Raw genomic sequence first — 25,572 nt, forward strand, 5'->3', positions numbered from 1 at the left:
ATTTTATTGCCTCGTCTTAGGTCTTTCTATGTCTCTTATTTATTCTGTCCATCTATTCATTATTCTGTGCTGCACATTGGTCCACTGTGGTTGTTTTAAAGTGCTTTATAAACAAAGTTGAATTGGATCGCACTGGATCATCATGTCTGTCAGAAAAGTTTGCATCTATATTTCAAAGTTCTGTATGTCTGTAGTCTTTCGCAGTCTTTTATTCATCTGTACATGAGGTGACACTCAAATGAAGTTGACACAACAAATTGCTGTTTGTTTTCATGAGAGCAATGTGGGAGTGGGTGTGGTGTATTGTTTTAGTGTCTCTGTCTGTTTCTGCATTTGCAAATATGACCATGTTTGCATGAATGAGGTGAAGTCTAGAATAGTAAACAACAAAAAAAAACAGCCATTGCCTGTGACGCATGGTCAACCATCACTCAGCAGTGGCGATTCTAGACTCTCTTGGGGCCTTAGGCAAAAACTCACAGGGGTCCCCGCCAACACTCTCATATAATGAATAATCTGACACTGTGACAATCATTATTTGATTTGAAAAGGTTCACATTAGTATCTTCTCAAAATAAGAATTTAAACATTAACAATATGCAATTTAACCACTGTTACGGAAAATAATACTTATTCCTTAGATTGCTTCACCTTTAACTTATTACGTGCATCGTTTAGTTCAAAACACTTTTCGTCTAAACCTTCACAACACACTGGGTAATGCCCACGCAATCTTCCTGTTCCTGGGACCCAAGGCCATATTTCTCCTTTCTCTTTTCACACAGGCCTTTTGTGTGCTACATGGATAAGTTCATGACGTGAGAACCGGCAATGAAACTATGTAAACTTTCTCTGTGCCTCAGAGGTGTTCTCCGTCTTGACTCTCTCTTTACAAAGAAATAACACGACCCTTAAACAATCCATTTGATACTCAAGCTTTACTTAATCATTACACATTTTAAACACACATCCTTATTGATTCAGAGACAATGTTTCCATTAACCTCAACGAAAGGGTTGATCCTCACAGAGACATCTGTGTTGTAACACACTGTGAGAAGGATACACAGAGTTATTTAGGAGGAAAGTGTGCACACTGCCTGCTCAGGGAGAATGGGTATAGGGTACAGCCGAAGATCAGAGGATCCCGAACCTGAGGGGCCAATAATGGAAACCATGAGGAAGAAAAGGGGACCAGAAAGCATAAGTGTATTGCATTGTTGGAGCGTTGAATTTGGGTTCCCTAAACAAAGTTCCTAGAGTGAAACAATTGGAGGATAAAATTAAGAAAACCTGAGAAGGAACAATGAGCAACAATAGCGCTTTTGCTGGATGTTGAAAATCATGAAAAAAAAATACTTGAAATGTGAAAAACTGAAGCTGAAACCAGGGAAATTGTTTCACAACACAAACATCGAGGCAAATGGCATAATGTGAGATAACTAAAGAAGTGGGAGAGAAAGTAGATAAGCAAGGTGCTGTATTGTCTTGTTTTTTGTTTTCTATTGTTTTTTTTTATGTCTTATTTAAAGTGCTTTATAAACAAATGGATTGGATTGCACTGAATGTCAGTCGAGGTCATTCATCTGCACATGACGTCACACTTAAATGGAGTTGACACAAAACTATGCTGTTTGTTTTAATGAGAGCAATGGCCTTTTTGATAAGGTAAACAGCCATAACAAACAGCCATTGTCTGTGACTCATGGTGAGCCCATCACTCTCAGCATTACAGGGCTGACTGGGTTGTACCACAGGTTAGGACATTTGAATATTATACTCCATGAAAAGGACAGCCTCCACTATTTTAAGGCTTTGCATTACATGATCTCCTTCATGCAACAAGCATCAGCACCTGCTCTGGTGGAGGTCGTTGAATTTTATTTTTTTCCCCCTCATCTGCTGACTAGTTGTTTTCCACCAGTATTCTCTATTTGTCTTCATCTATTTTGTCTTTACTCAGTCCCCTGGAAAAGACAGCTAAGAAATAGAAGATGGCATCAGGGGAGAAGACAGAGCCGATGCGTGTCCTGGTGACAGGTGGATCTGGGTTGATTGGCAAAGCCATTGAGCATGTGGTGTTTAAGGAAGGTGGGAAACGTGAGGGAGAAGAATGGTTCTTCATCTCCTCAATGGACGGAGATCTAACGTAAGTTGCCAGAGTTGTAAGTTGATTTTTCACATTTTGTCCTTACCGGGTGTGTGGTTTTTGCTGTTATCAAATTTGTGTCTTGAGAATTAATAGATGGAGTTTAGTGAAGTATGCTCCCAGTGGCCCTCATTTATCAAACCTGCGTACACGCGCCAGCTCAGACCAAAAGGTGCACGCAAGTTTGAAATCACGGCGGACTCGCAGCGCAGGGTGTGACTGTTATCGGATAAATGTTATCGGATGTTCAGAGGTTCCCAGACAGTTCGATTTAAATAAACTACCGGATTTCGCTATTGTTAATAATCTATAGCAACATATTCAGCACTTAAAAATATGATTATTTATTTGTCGACGGGCTACAGGTGACATAATTACAACCATTTTGGATTATTCTGTGCGCAATTACGCACGCACACACACGGGTGACAGTGGAGCCGCACCGAGCGGGAGCAGCGGAGAGAAAGCTTTTGTGAACACATGGCTTGTGGGATTGTGTACAATATAAGGACAAGTATTAAATGCCCACAGAGTCCAGAGAATTAAAACTCTGCAGATGCTGCTGGTGAATGTGGCAGATGAAAATGTTTTAAATGATCTGATCTCAGACTCAGGTGGTGCGTCATCCTCTCCCCTGGCTGAAGCGCATTTACACACTTTTTGGTTGCGATTTCGATCGTCTGACCTATAAACACCCCCCCCCAGGATGTCCATATTAGAAGTTGTGTATTATTCCCATTCTGCTGCACAGATTTGTGCCACATGAGCACTAAGGGTTCATTTTCAACTCAGTGTTTGGTCAATGATAAGGATAGAAGAATGAAATATTCAAAAATGTCTCTTCACTCTTCACTGTTGCTTCCTGACTTCCCTTGATCCAACTTTTCAGGCTGACGAACAGAATCACTTTCTTATTTTTGAAATTCCAATACCTTTTCAGTTTCTGAAGCTTCTCTTCGTGGTCCCGAAGCTTGGAATTCAAATTACAAGCATTTTCAGCTTCAAAGGCTGCGGGTGTACAGTTTTACGCAAGTTTGATAAATGAGGGCCAATGTGTGCCAAAAAAGGAAAGAAGTAGTGAGCACTCTCTTCAAAATACAGATGTATTATATATTTACTATACAATATTTAATTTTAAATAAATATTATTTTAAATATATTTTTATTATTATCATTGTTATTATTGTAATTATTATTATTTTGTTATTATTATTATTATTTTTTTTTTTTACATGTTTCCTTAATATTGTTTACATTATGTTCCCGCTTGGACAAACAGGAAGTCAAACAGACACTTATCAAAGCTGAGTTTTTTGTGATCTGTATTCAAATATAAACAGGGATGTTGAGCAGACCAGAGCTGTGTTCGAGAAGTATCATCCCACTCATGTCATCCACCTTGCTGCCAAAGTGGGAGGACTCTTCATGCACTTGAAACAGAACCTGCAGTTTTTGGTGAGTTCATGAACCCCCACTGTAAAAGTGAAGTCTTGTATCTATTGTCTTTGAACTGTAATGGCCAGCGAGTGACAATCTGACTTCTTTTACAGAGAGAAAACATAAAGATCAATGACAACGTCCTGCATACTGCCCATGAGACGGGTGTTAACAAAGTCGTGTCTTGCCTGTCCAGTTGTATCTTTCCTGACAAAACTACATATCCCATTGATGAGACAATGGTAAGTGCAGCTACACGTGTGGAGTGTTTTTGAGTTACTGAGTTTTTAGAATGTTTCAGTGACGTATCTCAGTGCTGTGTGTAAATGATAAGAAAATGTAAAAAAAAGATTGCCTTATTCTCACTCTCCAAGATACACAATGGGCCACCTCATGAATCAAATTACGGATATTCGTATGCCAAAAGGATGATTGATATTCAGAACAGGTAAGCACCAGGTGTGTGTGTCTAATGTGTGCATTCATCTGACACTGAGACTAAGGATAAATGACTGGAGGATTAGTGCTTGACCAGATAAACCGGTTCAGTTGTCTTTTGTTGCTTTTATTTAACCTGTGCTTCCACTGCTCTGTTGAACTTAACTGAATGTATACAATGAGCATGGTACCCATGAACTACTTTTTTTCATGGATATGACAAATGCATTTGTGTGTCATTTCTGTTTTGGCAAAAGACAGAAATGAACAACTACAAGCATCTGAAATCTTCTCTCTCTTCTCTGTGGTGACAGGGCATACTTTCAGCAGTATAAGCGTTGTTACACATCAGTCATCCCAACCAATGTGTTTGGTCCCTATGACAACTTCAGTCCAGAAAATGGCCACGTGCTCTCAGCACTCATGTGCAAGACAAACAAAGCCAAACGTGTGTAACTCACAACCACAAATCCATCTTCTGTAACAGTGACTACAACCACAAATAAAAAAAACACACAATAACTGTAGAGGGTTGTTTTTCTTCTTTGTCTCTCACAGAAGACGGAACCCATGTGAAGGTGTGTGGCACTGGAAATCCACGAAGACAGTTCACCTACTCTCTGGTACAGTCTCAGTGTGCTACTGTCAGATAGTTAACAGTATACAATTAATACAAACAATATATATATATATATGTTGCTATTTAAATATCTTACAACAGTATGAACGTATTCCAGCATGTTGACTAACAAAGTCTTCCCATTGTTATGTTTATTCTCAGGACTTAGGCCGTATACTTGTCTGGGTCCTGAGAGAGTATGACGAGGTGGATCCTCTTATCACTTCTGGTGCGTACACTTCTCACTCTGAATGTACATTAAGTGTATTACACATTATAGTCATCTTCCATAATATCAACTGTCTCTGGCCCTCTCTCACTCCTCACACCACTGCCATCGGCATTGTCTCGGTTCTCCTCGGATCTGAGCTGCCTTCAATAAAACCTTTCAACTTAACTCATCACTGAATCCAGAGGTTCCATCATTGGTCATCTCACTTGATAATCAAAATCTCCACAACAATCCAATCAAGTTCAAACTAAAAACTCACCTGTTGTTGTTGTTGTTGTTATTATTATTTATTTCCAGTTGGGTCAGAGAAGGAAGTTTCCCTCAAAGAGGCCGTGGACATGATCGCAAAGGCTTTGGACTTCAAGGGTGAAATAGTCGTATCCTTCAAACATTTTCCAGTAATCCAGACACCAACACCTGCTCCCACAGGCTGGTTTCAGGATTCCTTGATAATGCATGAACTGTTCAGAAGGTGTTCTATTTTGAGCAATCTTAAAAACCATGTTTATGAACCCGTTAAGTTTAAAAAGAATAATGCGGTTTACCCTTGACACTTCACACTAGTATGACACCACTATGTCCGATGGTCAGATGAAGAAGACAGCAAGCAATGACAAACTGAGACGCTACCTTCCTGACTTCACCTTCACACCGCTTGATGAAGGTCAGAGTTCATAGTACATGTTAATGAATGTGGATGAATATTGGCCTGTGTTTTAACTGTTTCTTTTTATTTTATCTGTCCTTCCAGCCATCAAGATGACCTGTGACTGGTTTGTGGCCAATTACGACATTGCAAGAAAATGATGTGATGAAGCACTGAGCTGAAAACACTGCATGTTCTTGCTGGTGTTGTTGTTTTTCTTCTTCTGTGTTTTGGAGTGAACATCTGCAATATGAGCAAACATACAAGGGCCAATAATTACTTATGCTGTTGATGCAAATGTATTCTTCTGATTTGCTGATTGACATCTTAAAACTTCTCCTTATTTTTGGTTTTATGATGTAGGGAGGGCCAATATTCACAGTGATTATGTTTTCTAAACGAACTTGCATATTAAAATTAAAGGAATATTCCACTCAAAAGATGTTATTTCTTGTTTGAACACGGAGGGTATCGCAAACGACACGTTTGTGCTAACCTGGGGTTAGATGTTAGATCTGCATGTAGCCATCGGAGCCTAATGTCTGTTTAATTGATTTTAAATCAGACCTACACACTTCAAAGTAGAGACAGTGTTTGCACTTCAGAGTGGTGGGACTGTCCCCAACTGATGAGGTTTGAACCAAGGTGATTAATTCATTTACAGATAATCAAAGAGCAGAATATATAGAGTGATGACGTTTCGTCTGGGGAAAACCTATTGTCTCCAGGGTGTGATCTGACTGTCTTACAGTAGTGCAAAATATAAAAGGTAGTAAAAATCTATCCTAAAATCTAATGCTAATTAAAAAAAAAAAAAGACTCTTAAGTAAGACAAACAACAAGTAGTTGGGCATGTGTGTAGGCTGTAGGTTCAGCCAGCATCGACACTGTACCTGCCTGACTTCACCATCACACCTGTAGTCCTCCTAACATGTAGGTCAGAGGTCATAGTGTTGTAGATGGAAATGGAAATGTTTTTATAAATTACTTTTATAACTTATAACTATTATATCTTATCTTTTTTCTATTGTATGTCACATCGTGTTCTCTTTAAGACTGTTTGTATTACTTGTAGCCTAGTAAAGTGGCCGGCTACAGTAAATAACAACATCACTCCTTGTTACCTGTGCTTCATCTGTGTTTCTCAACACACAAATGAGACATTTGAATGAATATTTGCATGTGTATTCAGCATTGTGTGTGGTATCCTCTCTCTTTGTTTCTGTCCATCAAGTTGACCTTTGATTTGATTTGTAGCCCAAATGAGTCTTTGTCAGTGGACAATGAACAATGAACCCTTATAAGACACTATATTGTACTTGATTCTTTTCACTTTTATTCCAATTTTATTCCAGGAATCATATTAACATCTTAAAAATGTAAAATTAAAATGATTAAAGCCCCATGTGTGTAACCTTTGGGGGAACTTATTGGCAGAAACTGAATATAATAGCAGTCAAGGAAATTCGTGCAAGAATATGTGCATATTCTGCAAACTGTCCATAATGTACATTCTACATTCTATTTTAACTCCTTTTTTTATATAGCCTTAGTGTTAATATCTTTATATATTGTACTTTCTTTTTTTGGTAATGCATATTTAATATTTATTTATCTTTACTGTCTTTGCTGCTGTAACAATGCAAATTTCCCTTCAATCTCTTATCTTATTCTTTGTAAGAAAAAGGAGTATTGCTTTGAATCAAATTGTCCTAGTGGATTTATTTTAATTAAGAGTGCATGTTTGATAAAGGTGTGACAAAGAGTTGTTCTCTTTAGTAGTTAGAGAGTTTCCATGCGTAGGTGGTCTGAACCAGGTGTGAAACAAGGTGGAGAAACAGGAAAGCAGCTGTTTGCAAAGACATATTCATTCTCCAACTGTGTAACAAATATTGGTCTGCCAAAAAGAGGACATAAACAGCCCAAACATGACTTGGCTAAAATACTTTTGCTGATCTTTATTATGTTTATTTACGTTTTTACAGTCTGTGTGTAGTGGAGCATGCAATATATAGGATTTTGAGATTGTATCGGGTCCAGGGTGTACCCCGCCTTCTGACACCAGCGCCCGCCAAAACCCTCATGTGAAGGATAAAGCTGTAGAAGACGGATGGATTATATCGGATTTTACATTTTTATCTGTCCGATATCCAATCCAATGATTTTGACCTGATCAATCCCAATACCCATCCCCAGAAAAAACCCCACCGCTGATTGTCTGTTACGATTATGACACAGTGAATATAATGATGCAAGTTAGAGGTTACTGTGTAGGCTACTGAAGGTCAAACCTAATTTATATTTTGTTATTGTCCTTTTTGACTTCTTTGACGCCATTCGACCTCTAACTGATATGCATCACAACTTGTTCTTTTAATTTCCTGCACCTCAGTCGTGTCGTCACTCACTTCTCTCAGTTATTTAGTGAAGTATTAGTGCATGTTCGATGCTGGCACTGACTTGTCTGTGAAGAGCTCATCTGTCAATTCATTATGGATTTGCAGTTCCTCCCTTTGACCATTGGAAGGCAGAATATACTCCAGGTACATGTTCTGCCCACTGACAGGTATTGGGTATTAACAATATTGCAATAGGAGCATTGTAGACTTCCATCCGTCCATCTTCTACCGCTTTATCCTCCACATGAGCGTCGCGAAGATCAGCTGACATAGGGCGAAAAACGGCGTACACACCCTGGACAGTTTGCCAGCTCATTACAGGGCCACATAGCGACAAACAACCATCCAGTCTCACACCTACCGCCAATTTAGAGCGTCCAATGTGCCGAATCCCCATATTGCATGGTTTTGGACTGTAGAAGAAAACCGGAGGACCCGGAGAAAACTCAGGCACGCGAGGGGACACGAACATGCAAATTGCATTGTAGGACTTGATTATTGAAGTTCATTGAATGTACAGAAGAAAACAATGTGCATTGTTTGTTTGACAATATCTTACAACTGATATAATTGAAATGCTTTAAAAAAACAAAACCTAATTCAGTTCAATGAACAAAAGATCATTGGTTTATGTGTATGATAGCCAAGCAACTGGAAAAAGTGAACATGCAACATTTTTATCACTGGTTGTAACTTTGTGTCTAGAGTTTCTTAAAATGGCATCAAGTGACTGAAACTCCAGTCATAAAAACTGCAACACATCTTGATTCAAAGTTATGTAAGTCATTCATAATCTGGGGTATTGTTTCACCGGCCTGTCCTTGTACAATAAGATCATGTTTTCAGGTTTTAAAGCTTATAATTGATAGGAGTGCAAAAAATACTGTCTATTCTGTGCCACTCACAGCACTCCCCCCGCCCCATGTCTTGACAATTTGCATTTCTTTTTGCATTGGTACCAAACATTGTATAAACATCTTTTGGATGTGGTGCAAATTTCTAAAATCTACATACAGGGAGCTTACACAGTAGTTTATTGATGCTTGGCAGAGAGGGACTTGTCACGATGAACTCCTGTGTCTTTACACTTATCTGGGGTAAGTTCATTCACAATCTATCAGTAACGTCATCAAATTTCTTTATTTAAGTCACACGTTTCACTCTTGGTGTGTTGAATGAAGCATTAATCATGGACAACAACAATACAAATTGTGTCCGTTGAAAATTGATTTGTTTGTATTAAAGATAAAGACCACTTGACTGTAATATTAGACTAATGTACTGTACATTACTCCAGAAATGCTTGGAATTCCAAAGGGATAGTTTAAAATGAAAAACCTCACACAGTCAAACCTTGTTGTCTTCAACAATATACCGTCGCTTCTATCTGATGTAAATTAATATTGTATCATTGAGTTGAAAAATAATGGATGCGTTAACCAAACCAATCTACTTTACTTTGAAGCCCAGTATTTTTATTATTATTTACTTTTTAAACTAGTGCTGTTTTTTTAATCAAGACTTTCAGGAGGACCAGTTCATCATATTTAAGTAATATGTGCAATAATCCTTTACACGTTTATTTTAACGATTAATGAAATGCCCACAACAAACTAAATTTGACACCAGTTTGTACTAACACTGACTCTTCTTTGTCTCTCCGCTTCACAGGTTCCCTCCTCATCCTCAGTCATTGTGGTTTTGCTCGTGGTATGAATGATTGTAATCATGACACAAGTTTGGTGAAATAACATTCATCTGTCGCTTTTGTGTACTCACTGTTATTATGGAGCACTCATTCAGGTTATGCTGTTCCCTGTAGGTTCTTGTGACACGTACACAAACGTAACTGACACATGGCGCAACAAATATTTCACATCATCTTCCTTCTCTGGTTACCCAAACAATGATGCGCCGCTTATTGGGAGTTGGTGCCGCTTCACTGGGATTGGTGGAGACAGTGTCATTACATCCTGCGTTAATGGCCCTATCGGTGGCACCCTACACCCGATTTATCTTTCCTTCAAATATCCAACAACACCAAATGTAACAACAACTGGGAATGCATCAAGTGATAGCTTAAGCTGCGGTGTGTACACTATTGGAATAAGTGTGATCCTCTGTCCTGGAGGATTCTACATACACAAACTGGACAGTCACTCACTGGGCAGTATGGCTTTTGTAACCTGTAAGAAATGATTACTCATTGGCATCATTTGCTTTATAGTCACCACTGCAGTTAGAACTCTGTCAAACATGATGTGTGTATGCATGGGTTACTTTGTTTTAGATCATTCTGAGTGTAAAACAGACTCCTGTGGCCCACTTGCGGACTGTTCTGATGGGGGCTGTCGTTGTGTATCTGGGTATGAAATCCCTTCAGACCACCGACCCACCACAGAGTCATATGGCTGTGTTGGTAAGTGCTTTTGATTGAAGCCCAAAAATTTACTGCACATCCTCATCTTGCAGGCTGCAGGATCCAGATCCAGTTTCGAGGCTATTATTATTGTTATTATTATTATTATTGTTCACATTTATTCTTATTATGCTATAATTGAAGTTGATATCAGTGTAATTCTTTATCTGCTGCTACTTGCATAAATGACATTGTAGGTATATAAACATGTCAGATCTGATTACGATTTGTCTTGTCTAAACTCATAACTTGATACATTCTTATATTTCTGCTCCTGGTCTCTCTCTTCTATCTCTACCTTACCTCCCTCTTGTTCTTTCTCTTCCCCTTCCCCTCTCCTCTGTCCCCAGATTTCTTCCTGTTAAAATGGAGTTTTCTCTCTCCACTGATGCCTAGTGCTTGCTCATTGTGTGAATTGTTGGGCTTCTCTGCTCTATAATGTTGTCTGTGTCCAGTGCCTTGAGATAATGTATGTTGTGATCGAGCACTGCATAAATTGAATTGAATCTTAAACGCCCATGTGTTGGCAGACATCGATGAATGTGTGCAGACTGCAGGCATTTGTGGTCCAGACTCCACTTGTACCAACACAAATGGAACATACAGCTGTAAATGTGTGATTGGATTCCAAGCTACAGATCCGGCATTATCACCTGGAAACACCAACCCTTGCATAGGTACAACTTTTTCATACCGTCGCTCTTAAATCAGTGTATTCTCCTCTTGGTATATTGTGGCATAATTGTGCTACACTCATTTTTTTTCTCTTCATAGATATTGATGAATGTCTTACAAATATCTGTGGAGATGATGGGGTGTGTACCAACAACATTGGAAGCTTTTTCTGCACATGCAATCCTGGCTACCAAGTGGTAGCTAATGCAACACCTATTTGCCAAGGTCTGCGTTGTTGTCTTCAATCATCATTCTCATATTTTCATATTATGAAGCCCATTCCTTTGGGACATTTTTATTTATGATGATATTAACTAATAGATTGTATTTGTAAGTTGTTTGGAATGCAGGAACACAAGTATCACTTTCAGATTCTTTCAAAATGATTCATTTCAGGCAGATTTTGCTTTGTCAGGTGTACATGGATTACTGAGTTATTATACAATGATTGTCCATTCTTCACTACTTAATCCAATGCAAAGTGAGACACAGTATCTGTTTAGCATTTAGTTGCAACTCCAGGAAACTCCAGGTTCCTACTGAGCTAATGTTGAATCAGTTGTTATTTGATTCATGTCATGAATCAACATCTTTTATTACCTGTTCCTCCCTCAGATATTAACGAATGTCTCGACGACAAAATCTGTGGCCCCAAATCTATTTGCGTGAACATACCTGGCGCTTTTACCTGTTCCTGTAAATCGGGTTATGCATCAACAATACGAGAAGAGGAGCCCAGCAAGACCAACATCTGCATTGGTATTTGCACAAATGGTTTCCGGATAATATTTTTACTCTTTGCAGTTTACCTGATGGAAAACAGCAAAGTAGCACAGCCACATCATCTTGATCATAATGCACAGCCTGTTTTTTTGTTTCATTTGTGACAGATATTGATGAGTGTTTAGAAGAGGCTGGGATCTGTGGTCCTAATGCCAACTGCTCAAACTCAATTGGATCCTATTTCTGTACCTGCCACTCTGGTTATCGGCTGACCAACGCAGCCAAAATAGCCAGCGTACAAAACCCATGCATAGGTGCGTATGTTTTCCCTATAGCCTAATGTGACATGTGATTTATTACGACTATTATTAACATGATTATTATCATATTTATTTTCACATTTTCTCTCTCTACAGACATAGACGAGTGCAAAGAGACCCCAGACATATGTGGTGACCTAACAGTGTGTACTAATTCACCAGGGTCATTCTATTGTTCTTGCTCAGATGGATTCTACCCATCCACAGGAATTTTGTGGATGATGAATATTTCATATTGTAGAAGTAAGCGTTGGTCACATTTTGTCGCAGCAACATATGGACGATCTCATGATGGTGTGGTCGTGCTCACTGTTTTGTTTTCTTCTCCGTCGACTCACCAGATTTACAGTTAGTTCTAGATGAGATGAATATCACGGAGGTAAATATAACTGACAACACGGCATCATAACGTATGTGTTGTGATTTATGACAGATGTTTCACAGATGTTCCATATCATAGCAATACTACACACAAACTCTGCTCCTGCTTATAGCATTTGGCTCAGCCTGTGTGTGTGTGTGTGTGTTGTGTTCGCTGCAGGGACAGACCAAAGAGAAAAAATTCCTTGATGAAATGGGAGACCAACTGACAGAGAATAAAAACATAATGTTACCACCAGCAGTAAGTGACAAGAGCAATGAGCGATGTTCTGTTATTTGTAACATGACTTGCCTCGTGAAGCAAGTGTAAAGAACTTGTTTTTCCCTGAACAAAAAACCGCACATTTATGTCTCTCTCCCTTGTGCTTTCTCTGCAGACTGTGGCAAACGGCTTCTCAGCATCAATGGTATCTATTGTGCATCACTGTATTTGTGCAGCCATAATATATTTCCTGTCAAACGATTACAAAAAATGAACTAATTAAACTGACATTTTGTAACCCTTTAATCCAAATTAATCTGGATTAATGAGTAATCAGACAGTGTGCGTTTCAGACGCCATTGTTTAATCGTATATTTTTTTATAAACACAGACCTTTATTATGATCTTTTATAAACAAAGAGAGAGAGCGCAGTCAGCCAGGCTGGGTAGGCGTACAATTGGACGTCGCTGGGCAGCTGCCAGCCTATTACTATTATTAGACTGCTTTGTTTGCCACTTACTTACCACAGCAATTTCTAGTCATTGTCAATAAATTGTGCCGTGACACCCAAGTAGTTGTCATAAAACCATTGTTTTATTGATGGTTCCGTCGGCTCAGCTTCTTCAAATGAAATCTTCCGCCCAACAATAGCTTCACCTCTCTCCATCTTCAGCTACTATCCCAGTACCTTGCTGTATCTTGCAACGATGAACGCGTTAACTTTGACAGCCCCTAATATTTACCTCAAATTCTTTGCATCCTCATCATCCAGCTTAGCTGTTTATCACACATCTTTTATTTGTTAAAGGAAGTGTCAGGTGTCGGACCACGTGCCCGGTCAAAAACAGTGAGTAGTGAAGGTAACGCTAAGATTGGCAGTTTGATTCTGGGCCTCTCGGCTCGCTTAGTGACAGCGATGGTGGTACCGGGTCAGGAACCAAACGAGACGGTCGTGAGGAGTCCGACAGTGGGTACGATTCATTGCTCTTACTCGATTGTGTGCATACTTGTTGAATGTCACATCGAGCTGTTGTAACACTGCCATGTGCGTTAGATTTAATGCTGCAAACTCTTGGACCTGGAGAGAGCAATAAAGACAGCTCCCTCCTCTCAGCAAATGGGAACACCATGCAGATCAACCTGGAAAGTCTGGCCAAAAACAACAATGGTGAGAATATTTACAAACCTTAATAAATAACGTGCCATTTTTCGAGTGTGGATAAACTCCTCGGTGTGTAAATTTCACAGATTCTGCTTCTGCTGCCTTCTTTACATTGAACGGGATGGAGAGTCTGCTCAGTCATCAATACTTTACAACAGAAAACCGGACGGAGATGTACTCGGACGTCATCAACGCTTTTCTGCCCTTGTCGAACAACACCAACCTCACACAGCCGGTCAATTTCACCATCTATCACAAGAAGGTACCATGCAAAGTATCCGTCCTTACACTTTGAGATAAACACTTTTGAAGGTAAGACATGGCTGTGATTCTTTTCTTTTATTCAAACATCATCTCAAATAAAAACCTCTGTTTCTCTGGGCTCATTCAGCGAGCAATAAGTGAACCTGGTTTGGTGACCTGTGTTTACTGGGAGGGAAATTCAGATGAAGAAAGTACACTGCACTGGTCAGTCGATGGCTGTTCAGTTGCATTTACTAACGAGAACTACACTGTGTGCAGCTGCTCCCATCTTTCCACATTTGCCCTCATCCTGCAGATTTGGGAGGTACAGTATTGTAGATTTGTAAGACGGCGTTTTGCCGTCCACACCCAGCGCCAGGTGGATAAAACATGGTGACTGATACTCGTTGTGTCTTTTCAGCCTCCACCAAGTGATCCTTTCTTAGACTGGCTGGGTCGTGTGTGTGTTATTATTGGACTGTTTTTCTTTGGACTGGCCATCCTCACGTTCCTGTTGTGCAGCTGGAACCCCAAGATCAACAACACAGCCCGTCTCCACCTCTGTCTCAACCTTGCCATGTCTCATCTACTGCTGCTATGGAATGACAGATATGTTGATCAGGAGGTACAGTAGACGCACGTTGTTTTCCTGGCAAGAAACTGATGACGACGCTTGGTTTTGTTTCTTTTATGATCAGCAGACATGGGATTGGTGTTTGAACTTAAGAGCATATTTAAAGGCATTAATTGAATGTCTTTAAACTGTGGCCAAAATGGGGTCAAACAAGTGCATTTACATTTATATTCTGTACAAACAGTGACAAATAGTCGGGCGATTCACAATGTTGGACTCTTTATCGGGAATAGATTCAGACGTCATTTAGTCTCTTCTGTAGTGAAATTAACATATTATTTTTGCATTCGCACATAGCAGCAGATGTAGATACACATTTTCTTCATTGTGCAAAATAAGTAAAATAAAAAAGTAAAAAATAATAAAATGCTGAATAATTTGAGACCTAACGTCAAACCACTTTATTAATTAGATTTGGCAAATTGGTTAGTAACGCATTTTTCTGTGGGATGACAAAGTCTCAAAAGAGACATTTTAGATGACATTGACTTTAATTCTTGTTTTATTGTTCGTGTACCAAACGTTACTCGGATTGAAAATGAAAAATGTCTCTGCTGAAGCTGTTTCTAAAGGTCCCAGGATTCCTCTCACTTGTTTCCACAGCTGGCCTGCATTGTCATGGCTGGGGTTCTTCACTTTTTAATAGTGGCAAGTTTTGTGTGGATGCTGCTGGAAGCGTTCCAGCTCTACCTGCTGGTTCGACGACTCACCAAGGTGCAGGTCATCCAGAGAGATGGCCTCCCCAAACCACTCCTCTACCTGATTGGCTATGGTGTGCCATTTGTGATCGTGGGTGTTTCAGCACTGGTGTATTCTGATGGATATGGTGCCACTGAAGCAGATGTGTGAGTCGCATGGACAAGTGATACACAAATGGATTTATTGTGTGGCTGTGATTATGTTTCAGCTGTGAACGGCTGGATAAATATGTCTAAATTACAGGTGCTGGCTGTCACACAAGCGCAACTTTAATTGGGCTTTAACAGGACCAGTGATTGCCGTCCTTGGAGTGAGTCAATTAATGTATAATATAAGCGGCTGCATGCAACGAAGGGTTATTGGGTCACATACAAACTCATTCTCAATGTGTGTCCTCTATTAGCTTAACTGCGTCTTGTTCTTTGCTACTTTATGGAGTCTGAGACCCACTTTGGCCAACATGAAGAGTGATGTCTCTCAGTCCAAAGACACAAGGTGAGTATGACTTTAAATCTCCTTTGGCGAGTTACTTTAAAGGGCCATGACTGGAATAGATTTTTTTCAACAGATGCTGTTGGCAGTGGTGTTAAAAAAAAGAAGCTTAAATAAACTGTGGACAGTGAGCGAGACTAGAGAATTGAGTAAAAGAGATTTGTAAAAAATATATTATATCGCAAATGCATCCATCGATCCTCTACCGCTTCATCCTCCACTTGAAGGTTGCTCACTGGAGCCAATCACAGCCAACACAGGGCGAAAGGTGGGGCACACGCTGGACAGGTCACCAGTCCATTGCAGGGCCACTTATAGAGACAGACAACCATTCAACCATTCACTCTCACACCTATGGTCAATTTAGAGTGTCCAATTGACCTAATCCCATTTCATAATTTTCCCTAATTTCAAGTTTTTGGACTGTGGGAGGAAACCAGAGAACCTGGAGAAAACCCACGCACACGCAGGGAGAACATGCAGAAAGGCCCTTGTTCCAACCAGATCATAAATCCCGTTTTTTTGCTGCAAGGCTATAGTAGTAACCACTACTCCACCGTGTGACCCCTCCTAGTGCATATACAGTAAAAACAATTTGGTGCTGGTTGGTCAAATAAACATAAAGATGAAGTGCAAGTATTAATGAAATCCAATCAATGAGTTCATTTATAAATAAAATACATTAAAGTCATTTCAATGTGCAGCAGATGATTTTTTTTTATTACATCCCATTGAAAAAGGGGGAAAAAAAACGGTTTCATTGCAACTCATTTTGTATTTGTTGTATTTGCAGGTTGATTGTGTTCAAGATCCTGGCCCAGTTTGTCATATTGGGCTGTACCTGGATTCTGGGCCTGTACCAGACTAATCTCTTCTTTCAGGTCCTTTTCATAGTGCTGAACTCCCAGCAAGGCACCTTCCTCTTCATTGTTCACTGTGTGCTCAATAAGGAGGTAGGAGGTTTTTTTCTTCAGTCTGCTGTCTTTCAAGTCATAGCCAACTACTGCTGACAGTTATGTTGTATTTCATTGTATTTTCTATAGGTCAGAGAGGAATACATCAAATTGCTGACCTGCTCCTTTAATAAGCCCAAGCCAGAAGGAGAATCTGTGGTAAGTTTTAATAAGGAAGCGACAATATATTGTATCAGGGACCTTTTTAATAACTGTGAAATGAACACACAAAAGTAATTTGAACAAATACAAAAATAAATCAGTGTGGAGTTCCTGCAAATGTGAATTACACAGAGGAGGCTGCTGCTGCAAAAAAACCTCTTGTTACTGTATTTCCACAGAAAGATGTTCCGTCAATCTCTGAGGACATGGACAAGGCTGAGGAGTAGACACATGAATGGCGATGGAATGAGTTTGCATCCCCAAGACAAAGAGGACAAATGCAAACCTCATTTACTGTCCAACTATTAGTCATTCCATATGTCCCAATATGTCTCTGTGTGAAAATGTCACGTAAAAGCTATGACAACTGTTATTGCGGTCGTTTTCCATTTTATCTAGAAACTTTATTTTCACGTAATGGAATAGCCTTTAGGACTTTCCTGTACAAAGACTATAATATCAAACACTGACCGTGATGGCGATGGTTGAGCGATCAACCAAAGACAAAGATTACAGGTGAATGTATGAAAACGTCCTCAAGGATGCATAATCTGGATTTAGGAACGAGGCCGTAAAGAAAAGAAACAAAGATAACTGATGAACTATCTCTGTTTTGTGGTGTGTGTTTGAACAAAGACGTCTGACATCTTGTCTTGTGGTTGTAGCCGCCGGCCATTTTCACAATAAGTGCTGAAAGTCAAGTGAGTGGAGTTTGTGTAGTTTGATACAACGATACAGTCGCTATCACTGCCATTAGTCTATATTTCGCTTGTGATAAACTTCTTCCAGTGTACAAATGTAGCGCACGCTGAATCTTGAGTCCCATTGTGACACTTGTTAAAATGCTGCCGTAACTCATTTGCTTGGATTTTGGAGCTGTCGTCAACAACGCAGTGACAAACCCTCAGTTTGTGAACTGTAAACCCTCTCTGCAAGGTAAAAACATTCAAATCTCAGTTTGTTTCTTTTTTTATTTACTCCATTTGTATTGTATTTACATGAGAGCTGAGGCTGCCTGTGTCAGATTTTACTAGACAAATTTGAAGGAAAGGCAAAACCTGTGTTTTCTCTGCAACTTGCATCGTGTCTCACAATAATTCAGGGTTTTTACTGTGTAATATACAATACAATACAATACACTGTGCTTTTAATGTCTTTTAATGACGTTTACTCTAAAAGTAAATTCACTGGCATTGCTGCAAACAATCCCACTGTAGGAAAGTCTGCTGGTTTTCTTTTGTATTATTTGTCTTTGAGTTTCGTTTTAGTTTGTCCTAGTATGCTTTCGTCATGTCTTATGTTGATTCCGAGGTGTGGTGAAACTATGGTGGATACCAGCCATGTGGGTTCATGCAGAAACGACCACACATACACCCATATATGTCCACTGACCCACCTGTAACTCCAACAATTGATTATTAAAGAACATTAAGGAACCTCTCAGTGTGCTGCTCTCTGATCGGAGCCCCTGTCCTCAAAGTGCTATCAAGCCAGCACATTCCTATCCTATCACACCCACTATATACAGTATTGTTCCTGCAGTGGCCACTATTCACCATTTGTCGAATATCAAAACGTCAGTAGTGCTTGTATTTCTTATATAATATTTTGTAATTTCCCTAATATTCAACCTTTTTTTTGCACATATTTTCCCTATTATAATGAATTGATTTCAAAAACAGACTTTGATATGTTCAGCTCAATTAGGACATTATTCCTTCCATTCTGTTACAGTTTAATATTCATGGACTTTTCAGCCTGTTCCAGAGGTTTACACTGTTGTGTGTTCAGGTTCAGAGCTTGAGTGTAGATGACATGGTGGAGAGAAGCTCTTCAACTTGCTCTCCAGTTCACAAATTTCACTCGACAAACACGATTTTCTACCAGAATGTACACAAATGTGTCTGTGACTACTGACGCACAGTGACTGACAGAATTTGAACTGCGACTCTCTGAGTGAGAGGAGAACCATCCAGTTTTTCCATAGAGAGCAAAATAAACTGACCTCACCCACTTTTGGACAAAAACACATTAATTTTTGACTCTATCCACACAAAACCAAATCTAGGATAAGGACACAGTGTTTAAATAGTGAGAGTGTCACTAAAACATGGTGAAGGCTATGATGAATCAAACCTGTGGATTTATAGTCACAACGGTTAAAAGCACAAGCATGTTGCATCACGCCAGCTTGTCACACACTGGTGCTCTTAAAGGGACAATGCACATGGTTTGCCACTGATGCAGTGACCATTGTTTGTGTTGGAATCAGTATCTTTACAAAGTTGTCAACTGCTCATGGGGTTGGAATTGAAATGGTCCCATCTTATAAATACATTCTGATTGATGAGAATCTGTCCTTTAAACTGCAAATCGATAAACTTGTTTCTAAGCTGAAATTGAAATTGGGTTTCTTTTTTTAGAAATAAATCATGTATTTCATTGCAAGTCAGAAAACATTTGATCACCACAACGTTTTTACCTTTGTTGGATTTTGGAGACTTGCTTTTTATGAACTTGCTTTTTCTTTTTTAAGAAACTGGATTCTGTATACCACTGTGCTTTGCGTTTTATTACTGGCTGTGGCTATCGTGTACATCATTGTTCCTTTTATGCCGTCGCACATTGTCCTTCTTCGTATGTCCGTAGACTCTCTCACTGACTGTAAATCCATTCTTGCACTTCTGCCTACATATTTGTGTTTACACATGTGTGGCAACCACAGTTAATATGACCTGCATTCTATGGACATCATACAGATGCAGGTCCCGAGAGTTAAAACTGAACTGGGCAAAAACACTTTCAAGTTTTCTGCCCCGTCTACCTGCAACGCTGTGCAGAAGGACTTGAAACTGACACATCTTGTAGCAGCTGGGGGAATTCAAGACTATTATAAAACACAGGGAAATAAGCTCAATAGGTTCTTGTGATTGCATTGTGTAATCATACAAATCCCACTCTTCTTTTCCTGCAGTGTGTGATTGTAGTTTACTTGTGTCTTGTGTGTTTGGAGTAACATTCTGTGTTTGTGGTGCCGTCTTGGCCAGGTCACTCTTGGAAAAGAGTTTTTTTTACCTGGTTAAATAAAGGGAAATGGAAATGAAGTATCAGTACAAGGTAATGTCATGTGTGGTTGTGCTGTGTCTTCTAATTCCTCTGCAAATGTCTTGTGGTATATTATTTTTTGCAATATATCAGACATTTTAAATGGCCATAGATTTCTGATCCATTTCCTACACTTCCAATCCTTAATTTTGCACAAATGTTCAGACACTCAATTAGGAACTTAGACTCATCATTTCAAATTCTCATTCATACCAGTTCAATGCAGCGTGCCGGACTGGCTTCAGCTTATTAGGCAGAAGGCAGCAATCCCACTGCAGTTTCTTCAGAAGCTGCCTTCTACCAACTCATAGTGTAGTTAAACTGGATGAGTGCAACTACACTATGAGCCTATGAACACAGTCTATTTGATGATGAAACTGTATGAGGATAACTTTTACTGAAAGCTAGTTTTGCATTTGGTTTGCAAATAAGTAACCAGTAGTAATGCAACAACTGAACAACCATGCATTAATTTGGGAGTCAAATGTCAAAAATAATGCCTTACTGTGGTGCTGTTGCAGTTACCCCTATTGACCACTAGGGGGCAGCAAAGGGACATATTTGTTTGGTTTGGGCTCAAATGTTCCTCAAATTTCTTCTGGTTTGCATCTGGAGATGAGAGCAAAATTGATTGTGTCATCTTGGCCCTCTGTCTGAAATCTCGATCACGCCTTTTTTGTTGTTTTCCACTAAGCAGACTTGAGTTTTTTTCCCTTGCTATTCAAAATAATGCAAATGCTATATGTTTTTATGCATTTTGTGTGAAAGAGGTCCATTCAAACTCTTGCTTAATGATGGAACTCTGCCTGTTTTAGTCTTAATTGCATCCCAGCTGTGTGATACTGCCCTCAACTCTTATCCTTTGTGATCCTTTAATACTGCATCACTGATCATGTCACAACTATATGTTAAATATCGCTGCCGTAAAGCTTTCCAAACATGACGCAGATATCGTAGACTTAAACTGACATAGATTGACATTTATTTTATTAAATGAGTATTTGAGGGTTAGGGTTGATCAGAGGCCTGTCGCCATGGCAACAGTGCCTTTCTCTCTCTCTCCCTCTCTCTCACACACGCACACACACGGCTGCTCTGTGTTGTCAACTCAGAAAACAGAGCATGGAGGCTGTGTTTTTGGTGTTTTGGTGATCGCAGAAACAGACTTTTATTTTGAAAACTGCAGGGCCGTGTCTTAGCAGGATTCATGAAAAATACTTTTATTTTGAAAGCTGTGGCGTTGTGTAAAAGAAACAGACTTTTATTTTGAAAACAGTAGCGTTGCGTATGGGATAAAGAGATCCAGTTTTTTTTTTTAAAGACAAGTGAAAGTAAAAAGTCTCAGAGTCAGGATCAGGATCAGGACCGGAGAAGACGCAGTGTCCCCTGGAAGAGACAAGCATGGATTATCAAAGACTCGGTGAGAACGTTGACTATGTTAATAATCTGTGCAGATTATATTCATAACTGTAATAATCATTTCACATTCTGTTTATAACATTTGGAATTGTTTCATGTTAGTCTTTATTCTTTACTTGACTGACTTGACTTTACTGACTTTGAAGAATGTTACAGGAAATACAAAGTTGACGTATGTTGACTTATAACTTTGATTTTCTTTGTTTTAAATGTGCGACACTCTGCTGAGTCAAAGTGAAACTTACAGCCACCTCATGACGTCACCGAGTCCTCTGTGGCCAAATTCCACAGCTAAACAACACAGAGCAGTGATGCTGAGCGGCCTGTAGGGGGCCTCCCAGTCTAAGTGTTGCTGAGATTGATTTAACCTCTCAATGACGTGTTAAATAACATTCTCTGTCAAACTGACGAGGTATTAATTCAGAAAAAGATGAAATAAATGTGAAGATGATCAGTGACTAACTTTCATTTCATGTGTTGAATGTCCTAACACATACAGAGGCTTTTATTTTGAAAAGTGTAGATCTTGCATGTCCATAGTCTGGCCTGGGCACCAATTGAGGCCCTCGGTCAGATTTTTCAGGGGCCACAGCTTGGGTTTTATAATGTATTATTTATGGCCAGGGAGGGACCTCGATCACGTGTTCACCTCCTGTTCTTATTATGTTATGATATCTGACTCCAGAGTCCAGATGTGCAAGAAATGCACAATTGGTTACATTTCCATTTAAATATTATCATTGTGACAAGGAAAATAAAATTTCCCTGACAGTGCATTTTAATGTAAATTTTACTGTTGGTCTAAAGAAGGGGTGTCCAAACTTTTTTTTAACAAGGGCCATATTTTGATAATAAGAACATTTACATACAAATGCACTGTTTTATAGACAACTTAATTGTTAGAATTATAATTTTTAAATGGAAATGTTACCAAATCCAAAACCAAAGACTTTTATTTTGGTAAAAAATAATTTGTTTTGCATGATTTATTATTTTTTTTCAGAAATGAATAGAAACAGACTTTTATTTAGAAAACTGCAGGGCCATGTTTTAGCATGATTTACAGAAAACAGACTTTTATTTTGAAAACTGCAGGGCACACCCATGATCAATTTTGAGTTGACAATTAACCTTTGTATGTTTTTGGCCTGAACCCGGAGAACCCGGAGAACTCGGAGAAACCCAAGCACAAACACCATGACGAAAGCCCCTTTTGTTTGTATGACAAAGCCGGGTATTTTGCTGCAAGGCAACAGTGCTAGCCACTCATTCGCCATGTGGCCCTTAAAAGCACATTTGTTGATACATTTTCAGTTGTCTGGATCCTTGGTCTGATTAGCTGTAGGTCCGTGCAATTGCGAGGCATTTTGACCCATGTCTGTTGGTCACGCCTCTTGAAAGTGGGAGGTGCCTATGCCCCTTGAAGACTGCATCTCAGTCTGACATTAGCCAGACTACGGCACCACTTGCACAGATACTTAACGATACTTTGGCACTGACCACTGAGGGACTCAAACATTATTTGGATATCTGACTGGGGAACTGGCAGGAGTACCTCCAGACAATGTCCAAAGTTCAGAGCAGGTCTGCAAGCAGTTTTAGAGTGATCATGTCATTTGACTTTGTCTTTTACAACATTAGTATTGTCCTTTTCTCTGACAGACACGGAAGACAATGAACTCAGGATTGCACTGGTTGGAAAAACTGGAGTTGGGAAGAGTGCAGCAGGGAACACCATCTTAGGAAAACCAGTTTTCCAATCCAGGCCATCTTTCTCCTCTGTGACTCAGAAGTGTAAGAAGAAATCAGGAGAGATTGCTGGTTTAACTCTGACTGTTATTGATACTCCAGGTCTGTATGATACCAACAAAAAAAAAGAAGAGGTGGTGAAAGAGATCGGTAAAAGTATCTCATTCTGTGCTCCTGGTCCTCATGTGTTCCTGGTTGTAATCCAAGCGACCAGATTCACAAAAGAAGAGGAAGAAACTGTGCACATCCTTCAGAAGATGTTTGGTGAAAAGGCCAAACTGTACATGATGGCACTGATCACCCATGTGGACCAAGTGAAGGACGGTGGATTTTCCATGGCTGATTTAATCAACGAGAGCAAACCTCTCAGGGAGTTCATCCAACAGTGTAAGGGAGGATACCATGAGTTTAACAACAAAGACAACAGTCTGTATCAGGTCAGTGAACTGGTGAGGAAGATTAACGCCATGGTTCGCAACAATGGAGGAAACTTCTACTCCAGTGAGATGTTTGAAGAGGCTGAGAAGGCCATAAGAGAAGAAACGGAACGTTTGATGAGAATTGAAAACATGACTCGCAGGCAAGCAAGAGCCACAGCAGAGGAGGACAATCCCTTCATCTGGAAGCTGGTGAAGGCCTTTTCTGCTGGACTTATTGCTGGAGCTGTTGTTGGAGCCGGAACTGGAGCTGCTGTTGGAGGAGTGGGAGCTGCACCGGGAGCTATGATTGGCGCTGCAGTAGGAGCTATAGGTGGACTTGTGATAGTCACCAAGGACAAATGTGTCATTCAGTAAATCAGGGCAGGGAATTGGAATTGTCATGGTAACAGTGCCAGTCATTATCTCTCATTAATGAGTCACCAATTAACAACATGTTTCTTAATAAAAACATTTTTCCAGATGAAAATCTGAATCTGGTCCATCATTTATTGAAAACATTATAAACTGCTCTCTGTTTAACATTGCTGTGTGCTGACCCCTGGTGGTTGGAGGGTGTCTCACAGGGTTGCAGCTCTAACAGGCTGTGTTGTTTCCAGGGTCCAACCTCAGCACCGACCTGCGGGTGGTGCTGGTGGGTCAGGAGAGAGTCGGCAAGAGTTCAACCGGAAACACCATCCTGGGCAGTAAAGTGTTTGAGAACCGCTTCACCACCAGACCTCTGACGATCCACAGTGAGAAGAGTGAGGCCAATATCATGGGTTGCCGAGTGACGGTGGTGGACACCCCAGGTCTCTTTAGCTCTCAGCTGTCTGAAGAGGACTTGAAGACTGAGCTGGAGAAAGCGCTGACGCTCAGTAGCCCTGGTCCTCACGCCTTCCTCCTCACCATCCAGCTGGGGAGGTTCACTGAGCAGGAGCAGCAGGGGCTTCAGAGGCTGCAGAAGATACTGGGTCCTGGTGTCTCCAAACACATCGTGCTGCTGTTCACCTACGGGGACCGGCTGGAAGACATGGACATCTCGGAGTTTGTAAGAGAGGACCAGAACCTGTGTAAGCTGCTCGACAAGTGCAGTGGCCAGTACCAAGTGTTCAACAACAAGGAGGTGGACAACAGGGATCAGGTCACAGAGCTGCTGAAGAAAGTAGAGGAGGTCTCCCAGAGGGGGTGCTGTTTTTACCAGAAGACGTCTCATTTTGATTTGTTTAACAAATTTGTTGCTGGGTGTGGTGGCACATATGACTTCATAACTACATGGATTGAGTGAAACAAAGCTGGATGAGGAGGAGCCAAGGCCTTACTGGTCTTCTACTGGACTTTAACTGCTTCTACTGGACTTAATCTGCTTCTACTGGACTTAATCTGCTTCTACTGGACTTAAACTGCGTCTACTGGACTTAAACGGCTTCTACTGGACTAAAACTGCTTCTACTGGACTTGAACTGCTTCTTCTGGACTTGAACTGCCTCTGCCGCTTGTACTTGTCCAGATACATAAAGTCAAAGTTCCTAATTGATCATCGATTGAGTTATTGATCCACAAACTATAGGTTTTACTGTGTTTGTCTCATAAACAGCTGATTACCTAAGGATCAATAAAGTCCAGTTTTGTCTTTATGTTGTCTATGTGTATGTTTGTGTGTGTGTGTGTGTGTGTGTGTGTGTGTGTGTGTGTGTGCTTGTGTGTGCATGCGTGCGTGTCTGTGTGCGTGCATGCATTTGTTGAGTTTGTCTCGGGAGTGACTGAGAGATGTTTTAATATGAACAGAGGAGACTTTTATTGTGAAAACTCTGGGATTGTGTCTTAGCATGATTCGCTGAAACAGACTTTTATTTTGAAAACTGCAGGGCTGTGTTTTATCTTGATTCACAGAATCA

General features: G+C 40.1%; 3 protein-coding genes across 4 annotated transcripts; all 3 read left to right on the plus strand.

The window, feature by feature from the left end:
- The first annotated feature begins 1,793 nt into the window (after positions 1-1,793).
- Positions 1,794-5,960, plus strand: LOC122784858 (GDP-L-fucose synthase-like). Of its 2 annotated transcripts, XM_044050252.1 has the most exons (11): positions 1,811-1,868; positions 1,963-2,148; positions 3,489-3,603; positions 3,699-3,827; positions 3,960-4,033; positions 4,338-4,471; positions 4,582-4,646; positions 4,805-4,871; positions 5,172-5,251; positions 5,439-5,538; positions 5,626-5,960. In XM_044050252.1, exons 2-11 carry the CDS (start codon positions 1,994-1,996, stop codon positions 5,679-5,681), a joined length of 975 nt encoding a protein of 324 aa, XP_043906187.1. In that variant the 5' UTR covers positions 1,811-1,868; positions 1,963-1,993; the 3' UTR covers positions 5,682-5,960. The 2 variants fall into 2 exon arrangements, with proteins under 2 accessions (XP_043906186.1, XP_043906187.1); XM_044050251.1 differs by having other exon boundaries at positions 1,794-2,148.
- A 3,765-nt stretch (positions 5,961-9,725) lies between these two features.
- On the plus strand, positions 9,726-18,421 carry LOC122785282 (adhesion G protein-coupled receptor E2-like). The gene is made up of 21 exons (XM_044051014.1): positions 9,726-10,107; positions 10,210-10,338; positions 10,869-11,015; positions 11,113-11,238; positions 11,629-11,772; positions 11,904-12,050; positions 12,153-12,299; positions 12,398-12,435; positions 12,598-12,678; positions 12,815-12,844; positions 13,449-13,611; positions 13,695-13,808; positions 13,889-14,064; positions 14,194-14,370; positions 14,467-14,670; positions 15,283-15,524; positions 15,622-15,688; positions 15,782-15,873; positions 16,664-16,823; positions 16,914-16,982; positions 17,165-18,421. The coding sequence occupies exons 1-21, from the start codon at positions 9,726-9,728 to the stop codon at positions 17,210-17,212; spliced, it is 2,883 nt and encodes a 960-aa protein (XP_043906949.1). The 3' UTR covers positions 17,213-18,421.
- A 2,942-nt stretch (positions 18,422-21,363) lies between these two features.
- On the plus strand, positions 21,364-25,289 carry LOC122785283 (GTPase IMAP family member 8-like). Its single transcript, XM_044051015.1, has 3 exons — positions 21,364-21,510; positions 23,172-24,038; positions 24,295-25,289. The coding sequence occupies exons 1-3, from the start codon at positions 21,492-21,494 to the stop codon at positions 24,960-24,962; spliced, it is 1,554 nt and encodes a 517-aa protein (XP_043906950.1). The 5' UTR covers positions 21,364-21,491; the 3' UTR covers positions 24,963-25,289.
- Positions 25,290-25,572: the final 283 nt, after the last annotated feature.

Source organism: Solea senegalensis, linkage group LG19 (genome assembly GCF_019176455.1).
Source record: "Solea senegalensis isolate Sse05_10M linkage group LG19, IFAPA_SoseM_1, whole genome shotgun sequence".
Lineage (NCBI taxonomy): Eukaryota > Metazoa > Chordata > Actinopteri > Pleuronectiformes > Soleidae > Solea > Solea senegalensis.

What these genes read in the sequence shown, in the direction of transcription:
- LOC122785282 (XM_044051014.1), top strand. Translation starts at nt 9,726, where the DNA reads ATGCTGTTCCCTGTAGGTTCTTGTGACACGTACACAAACGTAACTGAC. An exon ending in TCACCATCTATCACAAGAAG is followed by an intron (nt 14,065 to 14,193) that starts GTACCATGCAAA and finishes GGGCTCATTCAG; the next exon opens with CGAGCAATAAGTGAACCTGG. An exon ending in TCATCCTGCAGATTTGGGAG is followed by an intron (nt 14,371 to 14,466) that starts GTACAGTATTGT and finishes GTGTCTTTTCAG; the next exon opens with CCTCCACCAAGTGATCCTTT.
- LOC122784858 (XM_044050251.1), top strand. Translation starts at nt 1,994, where the DNA reads ATGGCATCAGGGGAGAAGACAGAGCCGATGCGTGTCCTGGTGACAGGT. An exon ending in ATCCCATTGATGAGACAATG is followed by an intron (nt 3,828 to 3,959) that starts GTAAGTGCAGCT and finishes TCACTCTCCAAG; the next exon opens with ATACACAATGGGCCACCTCA. An exon ending in ATGATTGATATTCAGAACAG is followed by an intron (nt 4,034 to 4,337) that starts GTAAGCACCAGG and finishes CTGTGGTGACAG; the next exon opens with GGCATACTTTCAGCAGTATA.
- LOC122785283 (XM_044051015.1), top strand. An exon ending in GATAGTCACCAAGGACAAAT is followed by an intron (nt 24,039 to 24,294) that starts GTGTCATTCAGT and finishes TGTTGTTTCCAG; the next exon opens with GGTCCAACCTCAGCACCGAC.